Below are 20363 nucleotides of genomic sequence, written 5' to 3'. Positions count from 1 at the left end.
TCAGTTGATGACAATACATGTTATTGGAGACCTTGGAGTAAAAACTATTTTTCTCACAGAGTAACTCTATAAATGGAAATGCTACCTTAAAACAATTCATGTGTTTCATTCTGCTCTATAAAAAGAGTTTGACTAAGTAGATTGCCTTATTTGTATGTTTGACTTACAGCCTCAGCTCTCTCTGTGGCCTGTGTAGTACTTGGCATCTTGATTTTACTTGTGATGAAAAGAGGCTTTTGCTTAAAAATTGTATGCAGATTTTCGTAATTGCATTGGATGAAGTATGTGTTACTGTCTCTTAATCTTTTAAACTCTTTTCAAACTAACAGAAGTCAGGAAATTCAGTTAATAACCGATGTGCTGCCTTTACTTTCCCTAGTTTGTATATTGAATTTTGTAATGAATATTTTTGTAGTGAATTGTCCCTACATTTAACATTAGAAAACTAATATTAACCCCTTCCCTCCTATACTTTCTGGTTTTTTGTTTTTTTTGCAAGGCAAAAATGGGGTTAAGTGACTTGCCCAAGGCCACACAGCTGGGTAATTATTAAGTGTCTGAGGTCAAATTTGAATTTAGATCCTGAATCCAGGGCTGGTGATCTACCGCACCACCTAGCCCCACCTTCTCCTATATCTTTAAAAACAAAACTCCAAACTTTTTGTAGAAAAAGAAATGGAAACTTCATTAATGGTGTTTTCCTAGCTATTGGGAGTTTGTATATAGCTGCCAGATTTCTATGGTTTAAAGAAGGAAACCTTATGGTTTAGTATATAGAACAGATTAAAGCCACATAGAGATCTGATGTTTTCTTTTTCTATAAAAGAAAGTTCAGGTGTCTTAAGCAAAAAAAAAATCCTTCTGGGGATTATTAACTTCTATCCTTTAATGTATTTGTAGATAATACTAAATCATAATTCATTATCCAAGTGGCATAATGGGTCCTAGAGAGAGGACGTCAATATTTCAAAAATAGCAAATTGTAAGTAATAGAGATTCTGTAGTAGAAACTCAGCCGAAACTCAGTGTCTCTCTTGAGATGAAATCATAGGGACCTTGTCCAACATAGTTAAATTGTATTAGCAAGAAATAGTATTTAAGCATAATTTGATCAAGGACCAGAAAGACTATTGCATTTGGCATCTTTAGATCTCAAAGGACTCAAGAGATTATGCAACCTCTGTGTTTTTGTTGCAGTGAAATGACTTTTATATTTTCTAATCTCTTTCACCTTGGACACATTTACATAATGTTAGGGCCCAAATATTGAATCTTTTTGTCATTTAGAATTTCTGAGAACCCATATGAACTTGGTTTAGTAGAAAGGAGACTTTTGATTGAATCACCTCTCTACTCTCAAAAGAATCTTTGGCCTATAATAATTGTAAGATGAATAAGACCTTTTCTGTTGAGGAAGTTTTTTTCTTTGCTTCTTTTCCAGCTCTTATTTTGAATTAAGTGACTTTTTTTTTAGGTTTTTTTGCAAGGCAAATGGGGTTAAGTGGCTTGCCCAAGGCCACACAGCTAGGTAATTATTAAGTGTCTGAGACCGGATTTGAACCTAGGTACTCCTGACTCCAGGCTTTATACACTACACCACCTAGCCGCCCCTAAGTGACCTTTCTTAACCCAGAAAAAGGAATTCTGTCAATGTGTGGGATGTATTAAAAATTTTCTTTCAAAAATTTTTAATTCCTTGTTGTCAATGTAGGATTTTGAAGACCAGTCATTCTTGTAGAATCTACATGCAGTTGCAATTTTGAAAAAAACTGATGGAATGTAGTTTGCACTTTTTAACTTCAAGCATTCAGAGAACTCATTCACCTTTTAATGAGAAATATATGACTCCTTTTACATCCAGGGTATTTCTTTGACCAAATATTTTATTTCAGATGCTTCACCTGCAGTGGATTCTAAAACTGATGTTTTCAAATATTAATTTGAAATATTAATTTTATAAGTGCTTCAGATTGGCTTTTATTTTTTCCACCTGTCAGAGTTTTTTTCCCTAGATTTCTGGTATAAAAAAGCAGCAGGTCATATACTGGACATTGTTCACAGAGACCCTGGGAATAAAGCCTTTGCTATTGCATCACTAGATGCTTCCAAGTGGATGTTTTAAAAAATTTATTTAGCTTAGTTATTAAGAAAGCTTAGAATAAAAGTAAAAAAAAATTAAGCCACAGGTTTAAGATTTGTAAGGTTCAAACTGAGTAAATATCACTGAGCTTCAAAGTACTAGAGTAGTACCACTAGAGTGGTACAAGAGGACCCAGAGCAAACCCCTTCTTTATTAATTTACTATTGGAGAAACCTTGGACAATTCACTTCAGCCAATCTATCAGAAAGTACTTCACCTAATATGTTATAGGCTCTCTGCTAGGCACTGGACAAAATGAAAATTCCTGCTTGTAAAAAAACTTATATTTTCTAGGCCTCATTTTCTCATCTATAAAATAAAGAGTTGCTTTAAATGGTCTTGGGAGGAACTCTTCCTACTCTTAAATCTGTGGTCCTCTAATTTTCTGCCTTGTGATGTTGTGAACCTTCATATTTAAAAGCTAAGTGTTACATTATCCCTGTGTATATTTTTGGGGTCAGGGAGCTGTGCCAGTGTATTTAGATTGACAGCTAGTTTGTGCTGGGTAATCCAAAAGGAAAAGAATGATTCTGAGACAAACATAAAAAGATGACCATTTCCCTTTAAATTGCAATAAAAGTTTTTTTTCCAAGTTTTCTTTGTTTTGTGATGGGAAAAAAGTTTGTCTCTTAAGGTGAGAATTATTTCATATTTTAACTTTTGAGCTGAATGCTAAGGTCCCTTTAGGGACAAGGGCTATTTGCAGTTATTTATATTCTTGAGAGAAGGGCACTAAGTCTATAAACAGCTGGCTCACACATAGACTTTAGGAAGCACTGTGGAGTGTTCTGTTGCTAATCCCTCCTGACTTCCGTGGTTTGGGATTTCTTCATGTACCTTCTTATATTATATTCTGGTTTTGTCAGGAAGAGCCTTGCTGCCCAGACTACTTCTATAAAACTGTATTATTCTTGGATTGGAAGTGAAAAGTAACCTGAAGATTACCCAGACTTCTTTGTTCTCTGAGTTTCGGAATCCAGGCTTAGAAGAAAATAGCTGCAAGCTTGGGGAGAAAACTTCTTTAGTACTGACATATGCAAGTAACCATGTACTTGTTTTGAAATTTTCCTTATGTTTGACAAGAACAATTTAATTCTAATAACTGAATATAGATCTGATCATATAAGGATGGAAATTTGTCCAAGGCTATTATCTTGATTTAACTTTGGAAAAATTCAGCAATATGATATGTGTGTGTATGTGTGTCTTTTCCACAGTGTTTTGTCAAAGCAAAGAATAATGGAATGGTACATTCCATGGGTTGGTTTTAAAGGCCAATGGATATGGAAATTACAGATCAAATTCCAGTGCAGTAAACTCAGGGTTTGCCAAATTTTTGCATTATACTGGAATTTTATTGCTTTGACTGTGACTTGAAAATGGTCATTGACTGGTTCTTTATTCTTATTGATTGTAAATCATATTTTTTTGTTAAAGGATGTGACTTGTAATATATATATTAGATATTATACATATACTTAAATATATAATATATATACACACACACTATGAAGTTTTGACAGTATTTCTTGTATATTTGTGGGCAGGATATTTCCACATATCTCTGTAAATTTTTCTTAGAACATTCCTCTTCCCATTTTCTTTTATGACATGGATTATTCTAATTGCCTCATTTATCCTCATTGTCTTTTTTTTTTAATTTAAGGCAGTGGGATTAAGAGTGACTTGCTCAAGGTCACACAGCTAGGTAGTTATTAAGTGTCTGAGGTCACATTTGAACTTAGATCCTCCTGACTCTAGGGCCGGTGCTCTATCCACTACTCCACCTAGCTGCCCCCTGTCCTCATTCTCTTAGCAGAATGATGTAGAAATAGAATCTGTTATAGTTAAAGTTAAGAGTTAGATAATTTAGTTCAAGTTCATAATTTTCTTTCAGGGGTTCCCATAGTATTAAAATTACCTATTATAGCCATGAGGCAAGAACCTACTATGTTAACTTAAATCTCATTGAGGAAATATACTACTTCAAATGTATCATATTTGAACCACTTTGTAATGTCTCTTTTATCAGATGATCATAAATTATCCCAAATTTTAAAAGAAGCAGCCATCCTTAACTAGAACTGTGTGTATATATATCTATATCTATATCTATATCTATATATCTATATATCTATATATATATATATAATTTTTTTTTGCAAGGCAATGGGATTAAGTGACTTGTACAAGGCCACACAGCTAGGTAATTATTAAGTGTCTGAGGCCAGATTTGAACTCAGGTATTCCTGACTCCAGGGCCAGTGCCTCTATCCACTGTGCCACCTAGCCACCCCTTAGAACTGTATATTCATATACAAACAATAGTACATCATTCACAAAAAGTGTACTTACTTGATTACTAGTACTAAAGTAAAAAACTAGTTCAAAATCTTCTGTTATCCACTTCACTATTTTATCCTGTATTGATAAGTTATGTGATTGTCCTCAGTTTCATTTTAAGAGGTGTCTGAATTTTAAAAATACTGTTTTCTGTAAAAAGAATCCATTAGGCTGGGTTGAACTGCCAAAAGTTTGCCCTTAAAAGTCAGATGAGCTTTTCAACAAAGGAAGTCAGTGTGACCTGTAATAATCTGTCCTTGGGGATAATGAGAAGGAAGTTATTGCACCCTGGACTATATTATTGAGTACATACAAATAAAAGAACAAAGAAAACTCTGTAGGTCATATTAATCCTTAAGTATTATGGTTTGTCTTCTTCCATGTCTTCTGTTTTTCTTTATCAACCATCTTTTTGGCATCTTCTGTTTTGAGAAATGTGTCTCTCAGTTTTAAAATAGTTATGACACTGGAATTTTTCCTTACTTGAAAACTGAACCATATTTTAAGCCCAGACCAAGAAAGTGCTATCTTTTTTAAAAGGAGAAAAAAAATCCCCAATACTGAAGATAGCTGTAGGAATATATTTCAGACCATGCATTTCAGTTTGTACACTGATTCCATAGTTTCATTAATCTGGATTTTTAAGACTGACTCTAGTATAAAGATCACTTATTCAGAAATCTAATAAGTTTTGCCAGTCAGTAGAGTTTTAGATTCCAAGGATGAATGATTTGAATTGTGGGGAGTTCACTCAGGAAATAAAATGAAAGACAAAAATGACTGCAAAATCTGTCTGCAATACTTTGCAAAGATTGGTCTAGCCCAGCTATGACCACTGCAGGAAAAACTACTGGTACTTTATTCCTTCTTGTATAACATTCTTTTGCCCCAGAAAGAATCTCTAAGCTCAGACTCATTTCCTGATTTATACTAGGAGTTGAACTCCTTGGGTCTTCAAGTGAAGCAAGTTATAGTATCTCTGTAATTATCACCATCTTTTTTTAAATTTTTCATTTTTAGCAAGGCAGATGGGGTTAAGTGGCTTGCCCAAGGCCACACAGCTAGGTAATTATTAAGTGTCTGAGACCGGATTTGAACCCAGGTACTCCTGACTCCAAGGCCCGTGCTTTATCCACTACACCACCTAGCCGCCCCCTATCACCATCTTTTCAATCCTCTCAGCATTAAGGCAAGTATTCCTTCATAATTAATAACTCAACATAGCTCTGGCAGTTAAAACTTTAGGGGCCAAAATGGCATCAAGGCCTAGTATACATCAAGTATACATCTCATCCATTGTCAGAGTCCAAAGAGCCTGTGATAAGAATTTGAAGTAAAAACAAGAGAAAATGAGTTTGAACAGAATTTGATATTTCGTAAACTATACAAGTTTCTTTGAAAATACATTTTGGATCAGGAAAAAGTTAGTTTAAATTTTTCAACTACTCCTTTATCCTAATAACTAGAGTTAGAATTCATATGACAATATTCCTTTTTTCATCTTAGTGTCAATCTAACTTGAACTGTTACAATACTATGTTTTCATATATCACCATGTAGGCATTTTGGAGGAACATATGGGGATTGCTATTAACCCTTTGAAAATGTCTTCACATTGGATAGCTACCCACACTGCAGTGTCCCTAGAAACAGAAGTAAAAGAGATAATAGTGAGGGCCTAGCTATGAGAAATTCTCCAATGTTGAAATATTTAAAACATTTTTAAAAATTTCAAATAAAATTTAAAAAGCATTTAAATATATTTTAATTATCTTTCACCAGAGAGAACTTTGATCTTTTTTAAATGTTTGAAGCCAGTAATATATTTTACTGTTTCCTAAAGTTCTTAAAAAGATGCACCGTTCCCCCCCCCCCCCCCAAACAGATCTCTTTATTTTAAAATTGTTTCTCCACTGGGCATCTGTGGCAACTGGCATGGTATGCTAGAGAGTTCATGTAGCACCAGGATTCTGCACTGATGAAGCACTTTACCGATGGTCCCTGCTATGAGTGAAATTAATTAGATCTGTGCTATCCTACTCAATTTCCCTCTCAGCAGGCATTGTGGAAAAAGCTCATCATTGTGGGAGGCAAAGTCTAGTTCAGCCAGCTGCTGTATTGGACATGAAAAGAAAGAGAAGAGTAGTGAGTAAAGGAGGACAGGGCAACAAGCAAGAAGAATCTAAAAAGAATTGAAAAAAATTCAAAGAAACATCCACAATAGAATTTCTTCAATTTTTATGTATGTACCTTAACTTTAGATTTAAGTAGATGAGTTTTAGGAATTTGCCATTTTATTATCTTCAAAAGTTATTTAGTTGTTAAATGAATTTGGTTTTTTACTTCCAAATAACTTTGGACTAACATACAAAAAGCCTGACCAGTTAGTTGGATACAGTTTTAGTCTGCGCTATTCTGTTAATCTAATACATGAAGAAGTTGCAGCAATGTAGGCTACTACTTCTGGATAGTTCTGTTTCAGGATTATACTTGCAAGTTCTTTTGCTTCAAGGATTAGAGAATATCCCTGAAGATAAATAATTTTGGGGAATGCTTTTACTGAGTGGTTAAATTTGTTTTTTTTTTTATAGCTTTTTCTTGTAGACTTGAAACGAAACACTTTTGACTTAAATTAGTATCCTTTTGAGAATAAAATGGGTAATTCTAAATATACACTGAAATTGATATTGTCATATTTTATAATTGTAACAGAAAATTAGTTTTAAAAAATGTTAGTTTTCCATGTCCAAGTAATTCCTGTTCATCTCTTTGCTCCAAATGAATGCTATTTTTAATTAAAATTTCTGACATAGGTGATGCTGGTACCAAATAACTTAGTTGTAGAGCTCATGGTATGGGATAGCAGTCAAAAAAACTTCATGCATAGGTCTGGTCATGTCACTCATTAACAATAGTCCTTTTGTCTCTAGGATAAAATATCACTTCTTAGCTTGGCATTTAAAGCACTTCCCAGTCTGGTTTTAGCCTGTCTTTCCATGCTTATTTCACCTTACTCTCCTTCTGTGTGCACTCTCCTTTCAAGCAAGGCCTACTTGCTGTTCCCTAAATTTGGAGTTCTATTGCCTGTCTCCATGCCTTTGCATAGGCTGATATCTTCTTCATGCCTAGAATGTACTCTTTTCTCACATTTATCTCTTAGAAACTTTAGAATAATCAACTTTTACTGACCATCCTTTCATTTTACAGATGAGCAAACAGGTTCAAAAAATTGTGATGTATCCAAGGCAATAGTTTGTGTCAGAGGTCAAATTTGAATCCAGATCTTCTGATAGAACCACTTCTCTTGCCTCCACCCCCATCTCTGTACTAGTATAGACCTCTTTTTACTATGTTATTGCTGTTCTCATTTCAATCAAAGCACAGCCACACCACCTAGAGCACTTTCCCTGCTTTCTCAAGTGGTTAGTGCTTTTTTTCCTTCTCAGATAGTCATGTATAAATCAATCATTTCTAACTCCTTCCCCCAAACTATCAACTTTCAAGGGTCTTAAAGAGGGGGAGAGACTTTGTTTTGTATTTATCTTTAAGCTCTAGCACAGTGCCTGGCACATAGTAGGCAGCTGTTGTATTTAAATTTAATTAGCAGCTAAATTGTACTATGTGGATGCATTTCACAGGAAATGCAAGCTGTCTTCCTCTTCTTGGTCATAAGAACATCAGATCAAAGAATTTTGAGTTGGAAGAGACATTAGAAATCATCTGTTCTATCACTTTCATTTTATAGATAAGGGAACTAAAGTCCAGAGGACATACAACTAGTAATTATCAGAAATAGGATAGTAATCATAGACAGGCATCCTATTCTCTTTATGATAATATAATTATAAATTATAGAAACCAGAAAGGCCCTCAAAATCACTATGTTGAAGAAAACAGTATAGGTTAGCCTTTGGCTGGTATAATTGGGATAGATAACCAAGTTTTACAATTGTATTATTTCTTGGAATGTATATTTGTATACACGTGAAAGGTAGACTTAATTTTTTGTTTTATATAATTCTTAGCATCCTATAGGAACAATATTTAGTTTCATACATTAAAGGTAATGTATGTAACTCATCAAGTGAATGTTTTTTCATTTATTTACTTATGAGAAGGGTCTTATCCTCTTTGAAGGCAGCCTCAAAGGCATTGCTACAGCTAAAAAATAAGTCTTTTCTCTGAGACCCATTCTTTTCAGTGTAAAGTTGTCATCCCTGTCCTTGCCTTATTTAACTAAGATAGGTGCTGTCTTCTAAGGAGTAGCATTTTAACTTTTTCTGTAGTTTTATTTCCAAATTGACCTTCATGTTGGCCTCATTCCTTTATAGGAATAGTCTCTGATGAGGTCAGAATTAACATTGAAAATATATTGAAATTTAACCCATCAACTAACTACCATGCTTTCTCAGGACCTCCAATATATCTAAAATCTTTGTGGCAAAGTCCAGACTCTATAAGGTGCTTCCTGGGGCCATCTAGGAGAAAAGAGATGAGACAACATTGTCTTTTTCTTTTTTTAATCTTTCCCCAGTTTCTTCATCTATAAAATTAGAGTGCTGGATTTAGTGACCTCTAAGATCCTTCTAGCCCTAAAGCCATAAACCTATTGAAAAGGGAACCTTAGCTAAGTATAGGCTTTTTTTCCTATTTTATTTATTTCAGGCAATGGGGTTAAGTGACTTGCCCAAGGTCACACAGCTAGGAAATTACTAAATGTCTAAGGCTGGATCCAAACCCAGGTCCTCCAGATTCCAGGGCCAGTGCTTCATCCATTTAACCAACCTGGCTGCCTCCAGTGTAGACTTTCTTCAGGGAGATCCCTTTTTGTTTACACTTTGCCACCAAACCTCATTTCTAACAACCCCAAAAAAGTGCCTGAACCCATTTTAGCAAAACCTATTTTTTTATTTTAGTGCCATTTGACCAGTAAAAATCCAACTTTTTTATTATTGTACTTAGAAAAGTAAAATAATATGGGAAAATGAAGCCCCAAGAAGTGGGATTTAGCCTCATTGGATATTTAAGCCCAGCTGGAAGTAGTTACATGGTATCCATAAAACTATTATAGTGGTTAGTGCTTTTCAGGATCAGTGTTTAGTGAATATGTCATTAACTGCTTAGTGTGAAAGCATTTGTTATCTTCTCTTTGAAAGTCACACTTTTTAAAAATTGATGTAAATTAATTAAATGGAAGAGTCTGCTCAATGTTCTTTTTGTATCTCTAGCATATGTACGGTTTAGTGGGAGAAGATCTAAAGTTTAATTCAAAAAATAAGTTTCCTGCTTTCAGGGTCTAAGACAGATAATAAGGAATGTTCTGGAGTTTTAGTTAATCTTGTTTCTTTGGATTGACAGAGTGAAGACTGAAATAGAAAGGTCGTTTGTTTTTTCTTCTAAACTTGGAAATCGATTTTAACCTTCAAACTGGCGATGTCAAGGGTCCCGAGTCCTCCTCCTCCGGCAGAAATGTCGAGTGGCCCTGTAGCTGAGAGCTGGTGCTACACACAGGTAAATTAATTTTTTTATAGGTTGATCTGAGAGGATTTTAGGAAGTAAGAAATGTGAAATTCTTTCCTATCCTGAGACTTAAAATTTTAGTCCTTAAAGGGAAGGGATTATGCCAGGAAATGTAAAGAGAAAAAATATGCCTGCTACCATGATCTTTTCAACTTTCCAGACAGTTGTGTCACACAGCAGAATCTGCTTGAATGTTTTAAACTTGATTCTACAAACACAGCACAAACTGTTTGGAGAAAAGGCAAAGAGTTTAATGGGTAGATGCTTCATTTACTTCATTCTTTTGCCTCAGTGTTTTTCTCACTTTCAAACAAGTGTTTCAGGTATTCTTGAAAAATGTTGTAAAAGCGATCAGTAGATGTTCTCTGCATGTTGAGGCTGCCCTCAACTCTACTTACTTTCTCCCTCGTTTTACCACATGGCTGTACCTTGAAGTAGGCATTAAAAACAGAATAAAGAGGGAATATCTGAGCTTCTTGTATTTGACAATTTTTCACTGATTTGCTTTCTGACTTTCTGTCTATAGATCAAGGTAGTGAAATTCTCCTACATGTGGACCATCAATAACTTTAGCTTCTGTCGGGAAGAAATGGGTGAGGTCATTAAAAGTTCAACCTTTTCATCAGGAGCCAACGATAAACTAAAATGGTAAGGAACACATATCAGCATAATGTAACTTTTAAGAATTGTTTTCAGCTTGTCCATTATTAGGGTTTATTCAATACAGATACTGGAGAATGCAGTCTTTAAAAAGTCTTTAATAGGTATCTACTCTGTGCATAGGACTGTATAAGTGCTTAGAGAAATGTTTGTTCCTTGGCATTTTATTCAAATTCATGCTCTGGCAGAGTATGTGCTTATGATTTGGGTAGCATATAGTCACTGTGAAAAGAGGCATAGGGTTAGGCTCCTGGCCAGGAAGAGGTGCTATAACTCTGGCATGGCCTAGAGGGTACATATGGCTTATAGACTGAATGTGGTAGGAGCAGTGCTTGAATTCACATGGTATGGATTCAACTTGTGACATTTACACTTTAGATAGAATCATAACTCTCCAAATAATTTTTGTTTTAATTCATCTATGGATTTGCATCACTAGTTATCTTTGTAAATCCAATTAGACACCATATCTATAAAATCATTTTCAGAGGAAATGTAATAAATTCCCTGTAATCTGAATTACCTTCCCTACCCCTCCTCCCTCAAAAAAATCTTTTAAAAAGGCATTCATGGGGGCAGCTAGGTGGTTCAGTGGATAGAACACTGGCCCTGGAGTCAGGAGTACTTGAGTTCAAATCAGGCCTCAGACACTTAATAATTACCTAGCTGTGTGGCCTTGGGCAAGCCACCTAACCCCACTGCCTTGCAAAAACTTAAAAAAAAAGTATTCATAATCAGATTTGGTAAATTTGTCAAATTATTAAATACTTGATATATTTCTGAAAGTGGAATTTTTTTCTATCTCCTGTCCAGATCTACCAAGAAAATCCCCAAACATGTATTAAGCCCTCGTTGTATACAGATAATTGTGCCAGGCAATGGGACAGATGTTTATATCAAACACAGATCTTAACAGGGAGGAATTGGAAGGAGGGCTTGGCACAGAGTACTAAGAAACCAATAAACAAAAATAGCTGTAATACATATTACATAAATGCATTGGATAAAAGATGAAGTGATCTAAAATTAAATCTCATCTACTAGAGAGATTCAAAGAAAACTTCTTAGAAATGATATTAAAAATGTGCTTTAAATGTTGGTAATTCAATAGGCAAAAATGAGAAGGGAGAGAATTCCAGACAGAAGGAACAACCTTAGAAAAGGTGGAAAATCTTAGTGAATATTCAGAGTGTGGAGAGTTTCATTTTGGTTTGAGCATATGGAAGGCAATTATGAGAGATAAGACTGAAAAGGGAGTGTGGGAACCAGGTTGTGATCTTGAACCAGAAAAGTCACTGAAGAACTTTGAGGAGGGGATTGACATGACCAGGTCTCTGCAAATGTAAAATCCTGGTGGTGGTAATGAGGGTCTAGGCTAGGGGATTGGTATTGAAGGCAGAAATAAGAGGACAGATGTGAATATGCTATGGAAACAAGTGACATGACACTTTGAGTATATTTGAGAAGTTAAGGGGTTAAGGAAGAATCTAAGATGACCTCAAGATGTTAACAAGCATTAGAAAATGGACTTTACAATAGAAGTTAAGTCAGTAGGGCCAGAGTTTTAAGGTAAGATGGAGCAGTTGGAGATGCTATAACTCAGGAAAAAAAGAGAGAAAGAGTTCAGTGTCCTCTATAAGGTGATAGATAAACCATGAGAAGATTGATATAATTAAGATTGATATAATAGAAAAATATGAAAGAAGCAGGAGACAGCAGAAAAATCACTGGGAGTAGAAGAGAAGAGAGGGAATATTTGAAATAGTCATCATGGAGGAGTAGTTCACAGATAAACAGTTCTCAAAATAGAATTGCTGCTTCTCTGAAGCTATAGAAAAATGTTTGCAGTAGAATAGAGATGGTCTTTAGTGTTAGACTCTGAAGAAAGGCTAAGAGTTACTAAAAAAGACCAATGGATTTGGTGATTAGATCATCATATAGCAGTTTTGATAGAAATGATGTCAAAAACTTAATTCCAGGGGGATTGAAAAAGAGTGAATATGAAGTATCATCTATTAGGTAACTTTTTAAAGAAGTTTAGTAATGAAAGGGAATTAGAATGGTGTTTGGATGGTGTTATTTTTAAAGATTAAGGAGATCTGAACATGTTTAGAAAGATGAAGACTACTCTAGGAAAAATGGGAGACACATGAGAGAGGAGTTGATGACTATAGGAGCAAGATAGAATTGGAATTGGGGCACAGGATTAGGCTTCGAGTAGAGTTTAGATTGAGAAATAAGAATATCCTATTTGTGGCTATAAGGAGGGAAGAGAATAAAGGGACAGTGGTGATGTTTGAAGAGTAAAGAAAGGGACCTGAGGGAGTCAACAATCAGTTAACTTCTTGGTAAAATAGGCTGATCCTCCAAGAGTGTGTTGGTGGTGCTGGTGGTGGAAAGACAGTATAATTGCATGTAAGAGAGGAGAGGAAAAGTTTGAAATAGTCTTTGGGGGGAAGGAATAGTTCACAGACATCCAATTTGCAAAATAAAAGAATTGCTTATTTTGCATCTAGATACTCCCCTTAAGGAGTGCTTTTTTGTTTGTTTTGTTTTGTCGTTGTGGGGAGACATCTTATACCTGTGATATCATTGATGTAGAAGATTCCTTCCCCTGATCCTTTCCAACATTGTGAGGTTAAGTGATATTAATCAGAGAGAGATAGGACCTGAATCTAGAAATCCTCATGACTCTTGAGGCCATGACTATTTCCACCAGCTGTAGTTAAATACCAGCAGTAGCCTTCCCAAGGATAGAAAAAATTAATTGGTCTAAAACAGTGAGATATTTAGTGGAAAAAAAGAGGAGAAACAAGTGATTTTGGAGGATTATGGAAAAAAGGAAAAGGAAAAATTCAACTACTAAATGAGAATTAGGACAATCAAAAAAGCCCCTCCTCCATATTTTATTAATAAATGAATAGATGGGCTATGGTCCTCAAGGGAATGTTCCAAGTTACAGCTTGAAATGAGAGCCATGAGAACACAGCCACTTTTAACTTCATATCTTGTCTGTTCTGGGTAGGTGTTTGCGGGTGAATCCAAAAGGGCTAGATGAAGAAAGCAAAGATTACTTGTCACTATACCTGTTATTGGTCAGCTGTCCAAAGAGTGAAGTTAGGGCAAAGTTCAAATTCTCCATCCTGAATGCCAAAGGGGAAGAAACAAAGGCAATGGGTAAGTCTACTCTTCTTGGGTTGTTTCAGTGCTTTGGCCTTAGTGACTCCCTCTGCAGTTAAGTTACAACTTCAGACTATATTTTTGAATCACCTTCTTGATGTCTTTTTGTAGAGAGCCAGAGAGCATATCGGTTTGTCCAAGGCAAGGACTGGGGATTCAAGAAGTTCATTCGTAGAGATTTTCTTTTGGATGAGGCCAATGGTCTCCTTCCTGATGATAAACTCACACTCTTTTGTGAGGTAAGTCCACTGTGAGTCTGGCTATTTCTAGAACTGGCTAGAATTCTTGGGAAACCACTTGATTCATATTGGAGAAGAAAAAAGGGGGACTCTTAAAGGGGGTAATGCCTTTGATTAGAATTGGAATGAGAGAGGCAGCTAGGTGGATATAGCACTGGGCCCTGGAGTCAGGAGGACCTGAGTTCAAATTCAGCCTCAAGACACTTAATTACTTAGCTGTGTGATGACCTTGTGCAAGTCACTTAACTCCATTGCCTTGCAAAAACCAAAAATAAAAAATAAATCAAAATAATTCTCATAAAAAAATTTTAAAAAAGAATTGGAATGAGAGGATCTGGGTTTAAATTTCACCTATGTGACCTTGTGGCAAGTCACTTCACCTCTGGGTTTGCCTGTCTATAAAATGAAGACGTTGGATTAGATGATCTCTAAATTATATTCTAGCTCTATGATTTTATAAAACTCTGGTTTATGGAATCAATTTCAAGGCTTCTGGACTGAAATGCCCATTCTTGCAAAATTTAAAAGCAGGGACTTTATTGGTATTTATAATGGCTATATTCTTTGCCTCAGCATCCTGAGACTTTTCATTGAAACCCTTTTTAGGCATCCTTTTGAAGGGACTATCACTGACAATAAGCACCCTCATTTGTTTATAGAAATTTAAGGGTCTTATTTCAAGGATGTGTATGTATGTATGTATGTATGAGTGTATATACATGTGTATGTATATACACACAGGCACATTTTTGCACATGTACACATACACAAAACATATATGCTTGTATAATTACAAACAGTTGCTTGCTCTCCTTTTTTGTACCCCAGGATTCTAGTTAGGATTTGAGTACTTAATAGTTTATGCTGTTTAGGAACATCTGTAAGGTGGGAAGGTGAGAAACAGTTCTGATAAAAGAGATGCTCTAGGGTGCCACTTAACCTGTGCTAAGAGATGCCAGCTGTCACCTACTAGGAAAGAAGTCCTTAGACTTCAGTACTTATATTTTTCTCTGTCACGTGGTCTGTGAGTCAGTTTCTGAGGCATGTGAAGCTGCTGTGACACCTTGATGATGACTTCTTATATGCAGATAGTTTCCCAACTCCTCATATGAGAACTGTGCAGTGGCAAGATCCAGTCTTGAATTAGAGGTATCTGGTGGCTCAGTGGTTAGAAAACTAGCCCTGGAGTCTAAAAGATAAAAGACTTCAAGAATTCAAATCCAGCCTTAGACACACACTAATTGTGTAACCCTAGGCATTTTACTTTAACCTCTGTCTCAGTTTCCTCATCTTTAAAATGGAGATTAACAGCTATATTGAGATAAGGATTGTATAAATGATAGTTCTTATTAAGTTAATGTTCTCATCTGGTCAGTAGGTAAGGAAACCTTGCCTCTAGTGATCTATTTGAGCAACAGAGATCAAAGCAGCAGTACCTATTTTGTTTTCCTTATCACAACTGTCCTTATTCTTCTAAGGAAAATTTGATGTCCAGTATAAAATTTGGGGAAAAATATTTTTGACTGTTCTGCTTATATAAGTGTGGTTTTATGGGATAGTTATTTCCTCTTCCTTTTATTGCTGGGGCAAAGGAGGAGGAGACAGTCCAGAGAGAAGGGGGGGGGTCTAATTTTGGAGAATGTAGAAGTTGCTCTATATCGGCTGTTTTATGAAATTTGAATTCCATGTATGTCCAGCTGGTCACAGATCACACTCAGTTGGCTACAAGGAGGAAGTGGGGGAAACAATCAGGTAGTTTATTGTGAGGTTGGATGTAATTAAAAAAAAAAAGCCCATGCTCAGGCTTTCAGTTTGTGTGGTTACACAATCTAATCCAAGGAAATTATGCTTAAAAAAATCTTTCCCTATCTTGGAGCTTTTTATTTCAAAAGCAACTAGAAATGGTAGAAGAGTTTAATCCTACTGGAAATGAAAGCAACTCACTGAACCCTTTGTTTTTTGAAGAGAAACAATCTTCTTAAGTGTCAACTCCTGTTTTTTTAATTGGCATTTTTAGACAATGCCATAGCCATTATTTGCAACATTCCAGAATTTCTCAGTGGAATAACAGCATTTTCTCTCCCCATCCATAGGTGCAACCTCTACACATTTTCATTTTTCCTAAACCCATTCCAGTTGCTTTCAGCTTGCCTTGTTGTTGACAGTCTTGATTAGGAAACCAGTTTGCCTAAATCCTCACGTGGCCACCTATTTTTCTGCTTTTGGGTCCATGGCTGTTCTCCAAATTAAAATTCTCTTTGCCCTCACTTTTCCATATAAGTTTCCCTCAGGAGGAAAAACCTTATGGTTAAGTTTAGCTTTGCTTTTGCTAACTTGGGAGGGAGGCGAGATTACACTTTGGGAGTTGGAAGATGTTGAGCTGGGAAACGTCTGCTGGATTCTGCTGACGCCATCAGTTTCTTCCCATCAAACCAGGTGTGCCATATGTTCCTCTCACACTTTTTAGTTGGCCACAGGTGCAGAGCTCTGTTTCTTGCTTTTGGATTTGTGCCCAGTGAGACTTGTTTCCTGTTCCAAAGCTCTCTATGGACTTTATAACATTCATCATTGCAAGACGGTAGTATGTTCATCCTTGGGTTTAAATTCCAACTCTGAGATCATTGCAGTTTCCTACTGCAGTTTCCTTCCTTACATGGAATTTTTATTTACATCTATAATGTTTATTCATATTCATATTTAATTTATATTGAGTGACCCTTATTAGATTGTAATACTATACTGAATACTTGTGGTCCCATTGCCAGTTTACTGCTTTGTTCCTATCTCTGGATTACAGACCTACTGGTTTATCATGGTATCTATAATGCTTTCATGGTGACTTTGTCACATCTAGAATCTACCAGAAAAATCTCAAGGTGAAAGATTGAGAAAACTGATCACTTTTGTTTGTACATTTTGGAGTATTTGTAGTGGAGTTTAGATAAATTATAAAATCTTAAGGCATGTGAATAAACTGTGTTGTCTTTGCACATAAAGGTATAGAATCTACTTTTGATGGTTAAATAAAAAAAAATCATTCCTTTTGTGTGAAGAAATGCAGAGACCTTAATTGAGGAGTAGGTTTTCCTTTCATTTTACTTGGCCTAGTTCATTTCATTATTATAAACATTCATGTAGCATTCTAAAGGTCACTTTGCAAGAATCATGAGAGTTCTATTTCTTTTTTATGGGTGAGAAATAGTGCCTGGAGAAGTCAGCATGCTTAGTATCATACCAAAAATCATGTTATGGAGCTGTGATTAGAATTCATAGCCTTCTGGTTTTTCATTTGTTAGTCAAAGTTAATGTTAACTGACATTGGGACAATGAAGGAGGGAAATAAGGAGCTGTACCTTCCATTTGCCCTTTTGTTTTTGTTTATTAAAATTTATTGATTTTTTTGTTTTAATAATATATAATGAAGCCTAAAAAAAGAGGAAAAGGGAAAAAAAGGTAAACTAAAGTCATAAACCTCTAACATAATATATAGTGGTTGAGACCCATAGTATTATCACTACTACAAAGAAGCTAGGGACAGCCTTCTTATAACTCTTGTTCAGAGGGGAGCTTGGACATGTTAATTGCACAACCTTTGATTGTTTTTTGCTTCTGTTCTTTCAATATCCATTGTTGTAGTCATTAATATAATATTAACTTCCTGGCTCTATTTTATTCTTTCAGTTCTAGTGTGTCCTCTCCTACCTTCTTTCCCCACCACCAGCTCCTCTTTATTAATTGTATTCACCGTTTCTTACTTGACAGTGATATTCCATTGCATTCATTATATTCTCTTAGCTATTCCCCCCAGTCAATTTTCCTGAATTTTGAACCTTAGAAAACACAGATAAAATCATGGTTTGACTCCTGAATGTTTTTGCTTGTGTTGATCAGTGTTTCTGCTACTGCAAGCTTCTTAATGTTGAAAAACAAGCAACTACTAGCAATGAAGATACATGTTTTTCTGCCTGCTAGATTTGTGTCTTTGAAATGAGAAGTTTTAGTATGTACTTTGCAGTGTTGTGATTAAGATTAAGGTGACCATCAGTCTATTTCCAGGAGCTTTTAAATTCTTTTAAAACATTGCTTTTGGCTTTAGATATAACATATCCCTTCTTAATTATTCTGCTCAAATTTGAAATCTTGCCCATTTTTTTCTCTAGATTGTATTTAAACACAGATATTAAACAAAATTTAACTTTGTTGAGGTTTTTTAACTCAAGAAAAATATTTTCAATGTGGCAGACTATGCTTTTTAATGAAAAGTGGAATATATTTTTGAAAAGAAACTCTTACAACTTTAAATTTAGGTTTACACAACCTCAATGAGATATTTCATGGAGCCGTTTATAAGAAAGAAAATGTTACATTTGTGTTAGGTTTACTGCTATAATTTGAATCTCTATAGTTGATTTTATGGGCATTGGGGGAAAAAAAACCTTTGCTTATCCCCAAATTGCCTTTTTATCATTTGAAAAGAGAAAAATGCTTTTTAAAATGAAAGATTTGGATTCTTTTAAAATTCTTGTTAAATATCATTTAAAATTTATTTTTATTTAATTGGATTTAATGATAGTAAAAGATACTAGATCTGAGAGACCCTGGTGATTGTAACCATCTAAATTGCTACAGAACAAATCCAGTCTAGGTGCCCATACTACAAAATAGCTTTGACTATTGTCTTGCTTTCTGAAATTCAGTGGTGACTTCTCCGGTTCATTTCACCCAATCTATTAAATACTACATAGTATTAATGATTGTGATTTGCTGCCAACTTAGTTTAATTTAAACTGATAATCCAGTTACCAGATCTCCAGTCTCTTTGTCCTCAGCCCCATAAAGCTTCTATTTCTACTCATGTAGAAGTTTGGTTAAATTGATTTTTTTCAATCCAGTCTCCTTTCTCATCAGTGTTTTTGGTGCTATAACTGGAAACAGACGATGTCAGGTGTTTGGCATTTAATGTCAAAGGACAAGAACTGTTACCATGCTTATGCACAGGTCAAGAGGGAAGTCTCCATGGGGTAGATTTAACTGTGCCCCTGGCTATCAAAATAATGCTATAATCTTTTCTGATTAATGTGCTGCTAAGCACATCCATAATTTATTAACTTGGCTGCCTCACTGCCCAAGACCATAATGACTAGTTTAAAACAAATGAATAAATTTCCAGACATGACAGTAAATATCCCTCTCTTGCACAAAAGAGACTAAGGGTGAATTGGATGAAACATTAATTTTGCTTCTGGGTTTACAGCAGGATTCAGTGGATGACTTGATTTTAAAAAGCAAGTTGGGTATTGGGGGTATCTCTGAGCTGTCTATTCCATACTACTAGAATTGGAAAGAGAAAAAAGTGGAGAAGTAGAAATTAGACTTCAAATTCTGTTTTCATCTAAATAGGGATGACTCTTTAGTAAGTGGCTTCATCTTACAGCATCTATTTTCTCATTTCTTTAAATGGTGATGACCACATTTATTACCTGATTGTTTAAGAGGTATTGCTGGAGACTGGCTATCAACAAGAGTAGAGCTGCAAAACCCTAGTGTCTATTGTCAATTGATTGGCATTTATTAAACACCTCCTATGTACTAGGCTAGGAAGATACAGAGAGGCAAAAAGCAGTCCCTTGATCTCAAGGAACTTCAAGTCTTTTGCAGGAGTCAACATGTAGAGCATTGTGTACATAGGCTATAGACAGGATAAAGTGGGAATAATCAAAAGAACAAAGGCACAAGCATTGAGAAGATGGAAAAGTAGCTTATAGAAAATGGTATTAGAGTTGGACTAACGCTTGCAAGCAAGCAGTGAGTTAGTCCTATTCACCTTTTGTACGCTCAGGGATTTACCAAAATTTCTTAAACTAATCTTGGAAAAAAACCTTTACTTTATTGTCAGTGTCTAGTTAGCTTAACTTAGATGTTTATTTTTTTAACTAAGATATTTAAAGCATGCTGTTATTAAAGAAGACTTAGTCCTGATCTTGATTTTACTACAAATTGATTATTTTCATATTATTCCAGTCAGCCATCTTGCAAAGGTGTGCCATTTAGTACATGTACTGGTCAAGAGAGTGAAAATGGTTCAGCATAATGCAATTACCTTACTTTAATGAAAAAAAAAACTTCAATCCATTTACCCTGCATGTAAAGGATAAATCTTTAATACATTTGCCCTGAGTCTGTAATGTCAGCTTCCTTTATGGAAGAATGGTACATTTTATTTTCCTTATTCTAGATCCTGAATTAGATAGGATATCCTTGGGACACTGCCTTTAGGTTAA

At 35.3% G+C, this 20363-nt stretch overlaps 1 protein-coding gene across 5 annotated transcripts in view; it reads left to right on the top strand.

The window, feature by feature from the left end:
• SPOP (speckle type BTB/POZ protein) overlaps positions 1–20363 on the top strand; it is a 75640-nt gene that overhangs the window by 42412 nt on the left and 12865 nt on the right. For all 5 annotated transcript variants that reach the window (XM_074224225.1, XM_074224223.1, XM_074224224.1 and 2 more), the window contains 4 exons: positions 9842–9994; positions 10530–10651; positions 13689–13840; positions 13955–14082. In XM_074224225.1, coding sequence (XP_074080326.1) covers positions 9917–9994; positions 10530–10651; positions 13689–13840; positions 13955–14082 — 480 coding nt within the window. In that variant the 5' untranslated portion in view covers positions 9842–9916. The remainder of the gene's footprint in view (positions 1–9841; positions 9995–10529; positions 10652–13688; positions 13841–13954; positions 14083–20363) is intronic.

The sequence above is a fragment of the Macrotis lagotis genome, chromosome 2 (genome assembly GCF_037893015.1).
Source record: "Macrotis lagotis isolate mMagLag1 chromosome 2, bilby.v1.9.chrom.fasta, whole genome shotgun sequence".
NCBI lineage: Eukaryota > Metazoa > Chordata > Mammalia > Peramelemorphia > Peramelidae > Macrotis > Macrotis lagotis.
Note: the sequence above shows the minus strand (reverse complement) of the source record. Positions and strands in the feature narration are given on the sequence as shown.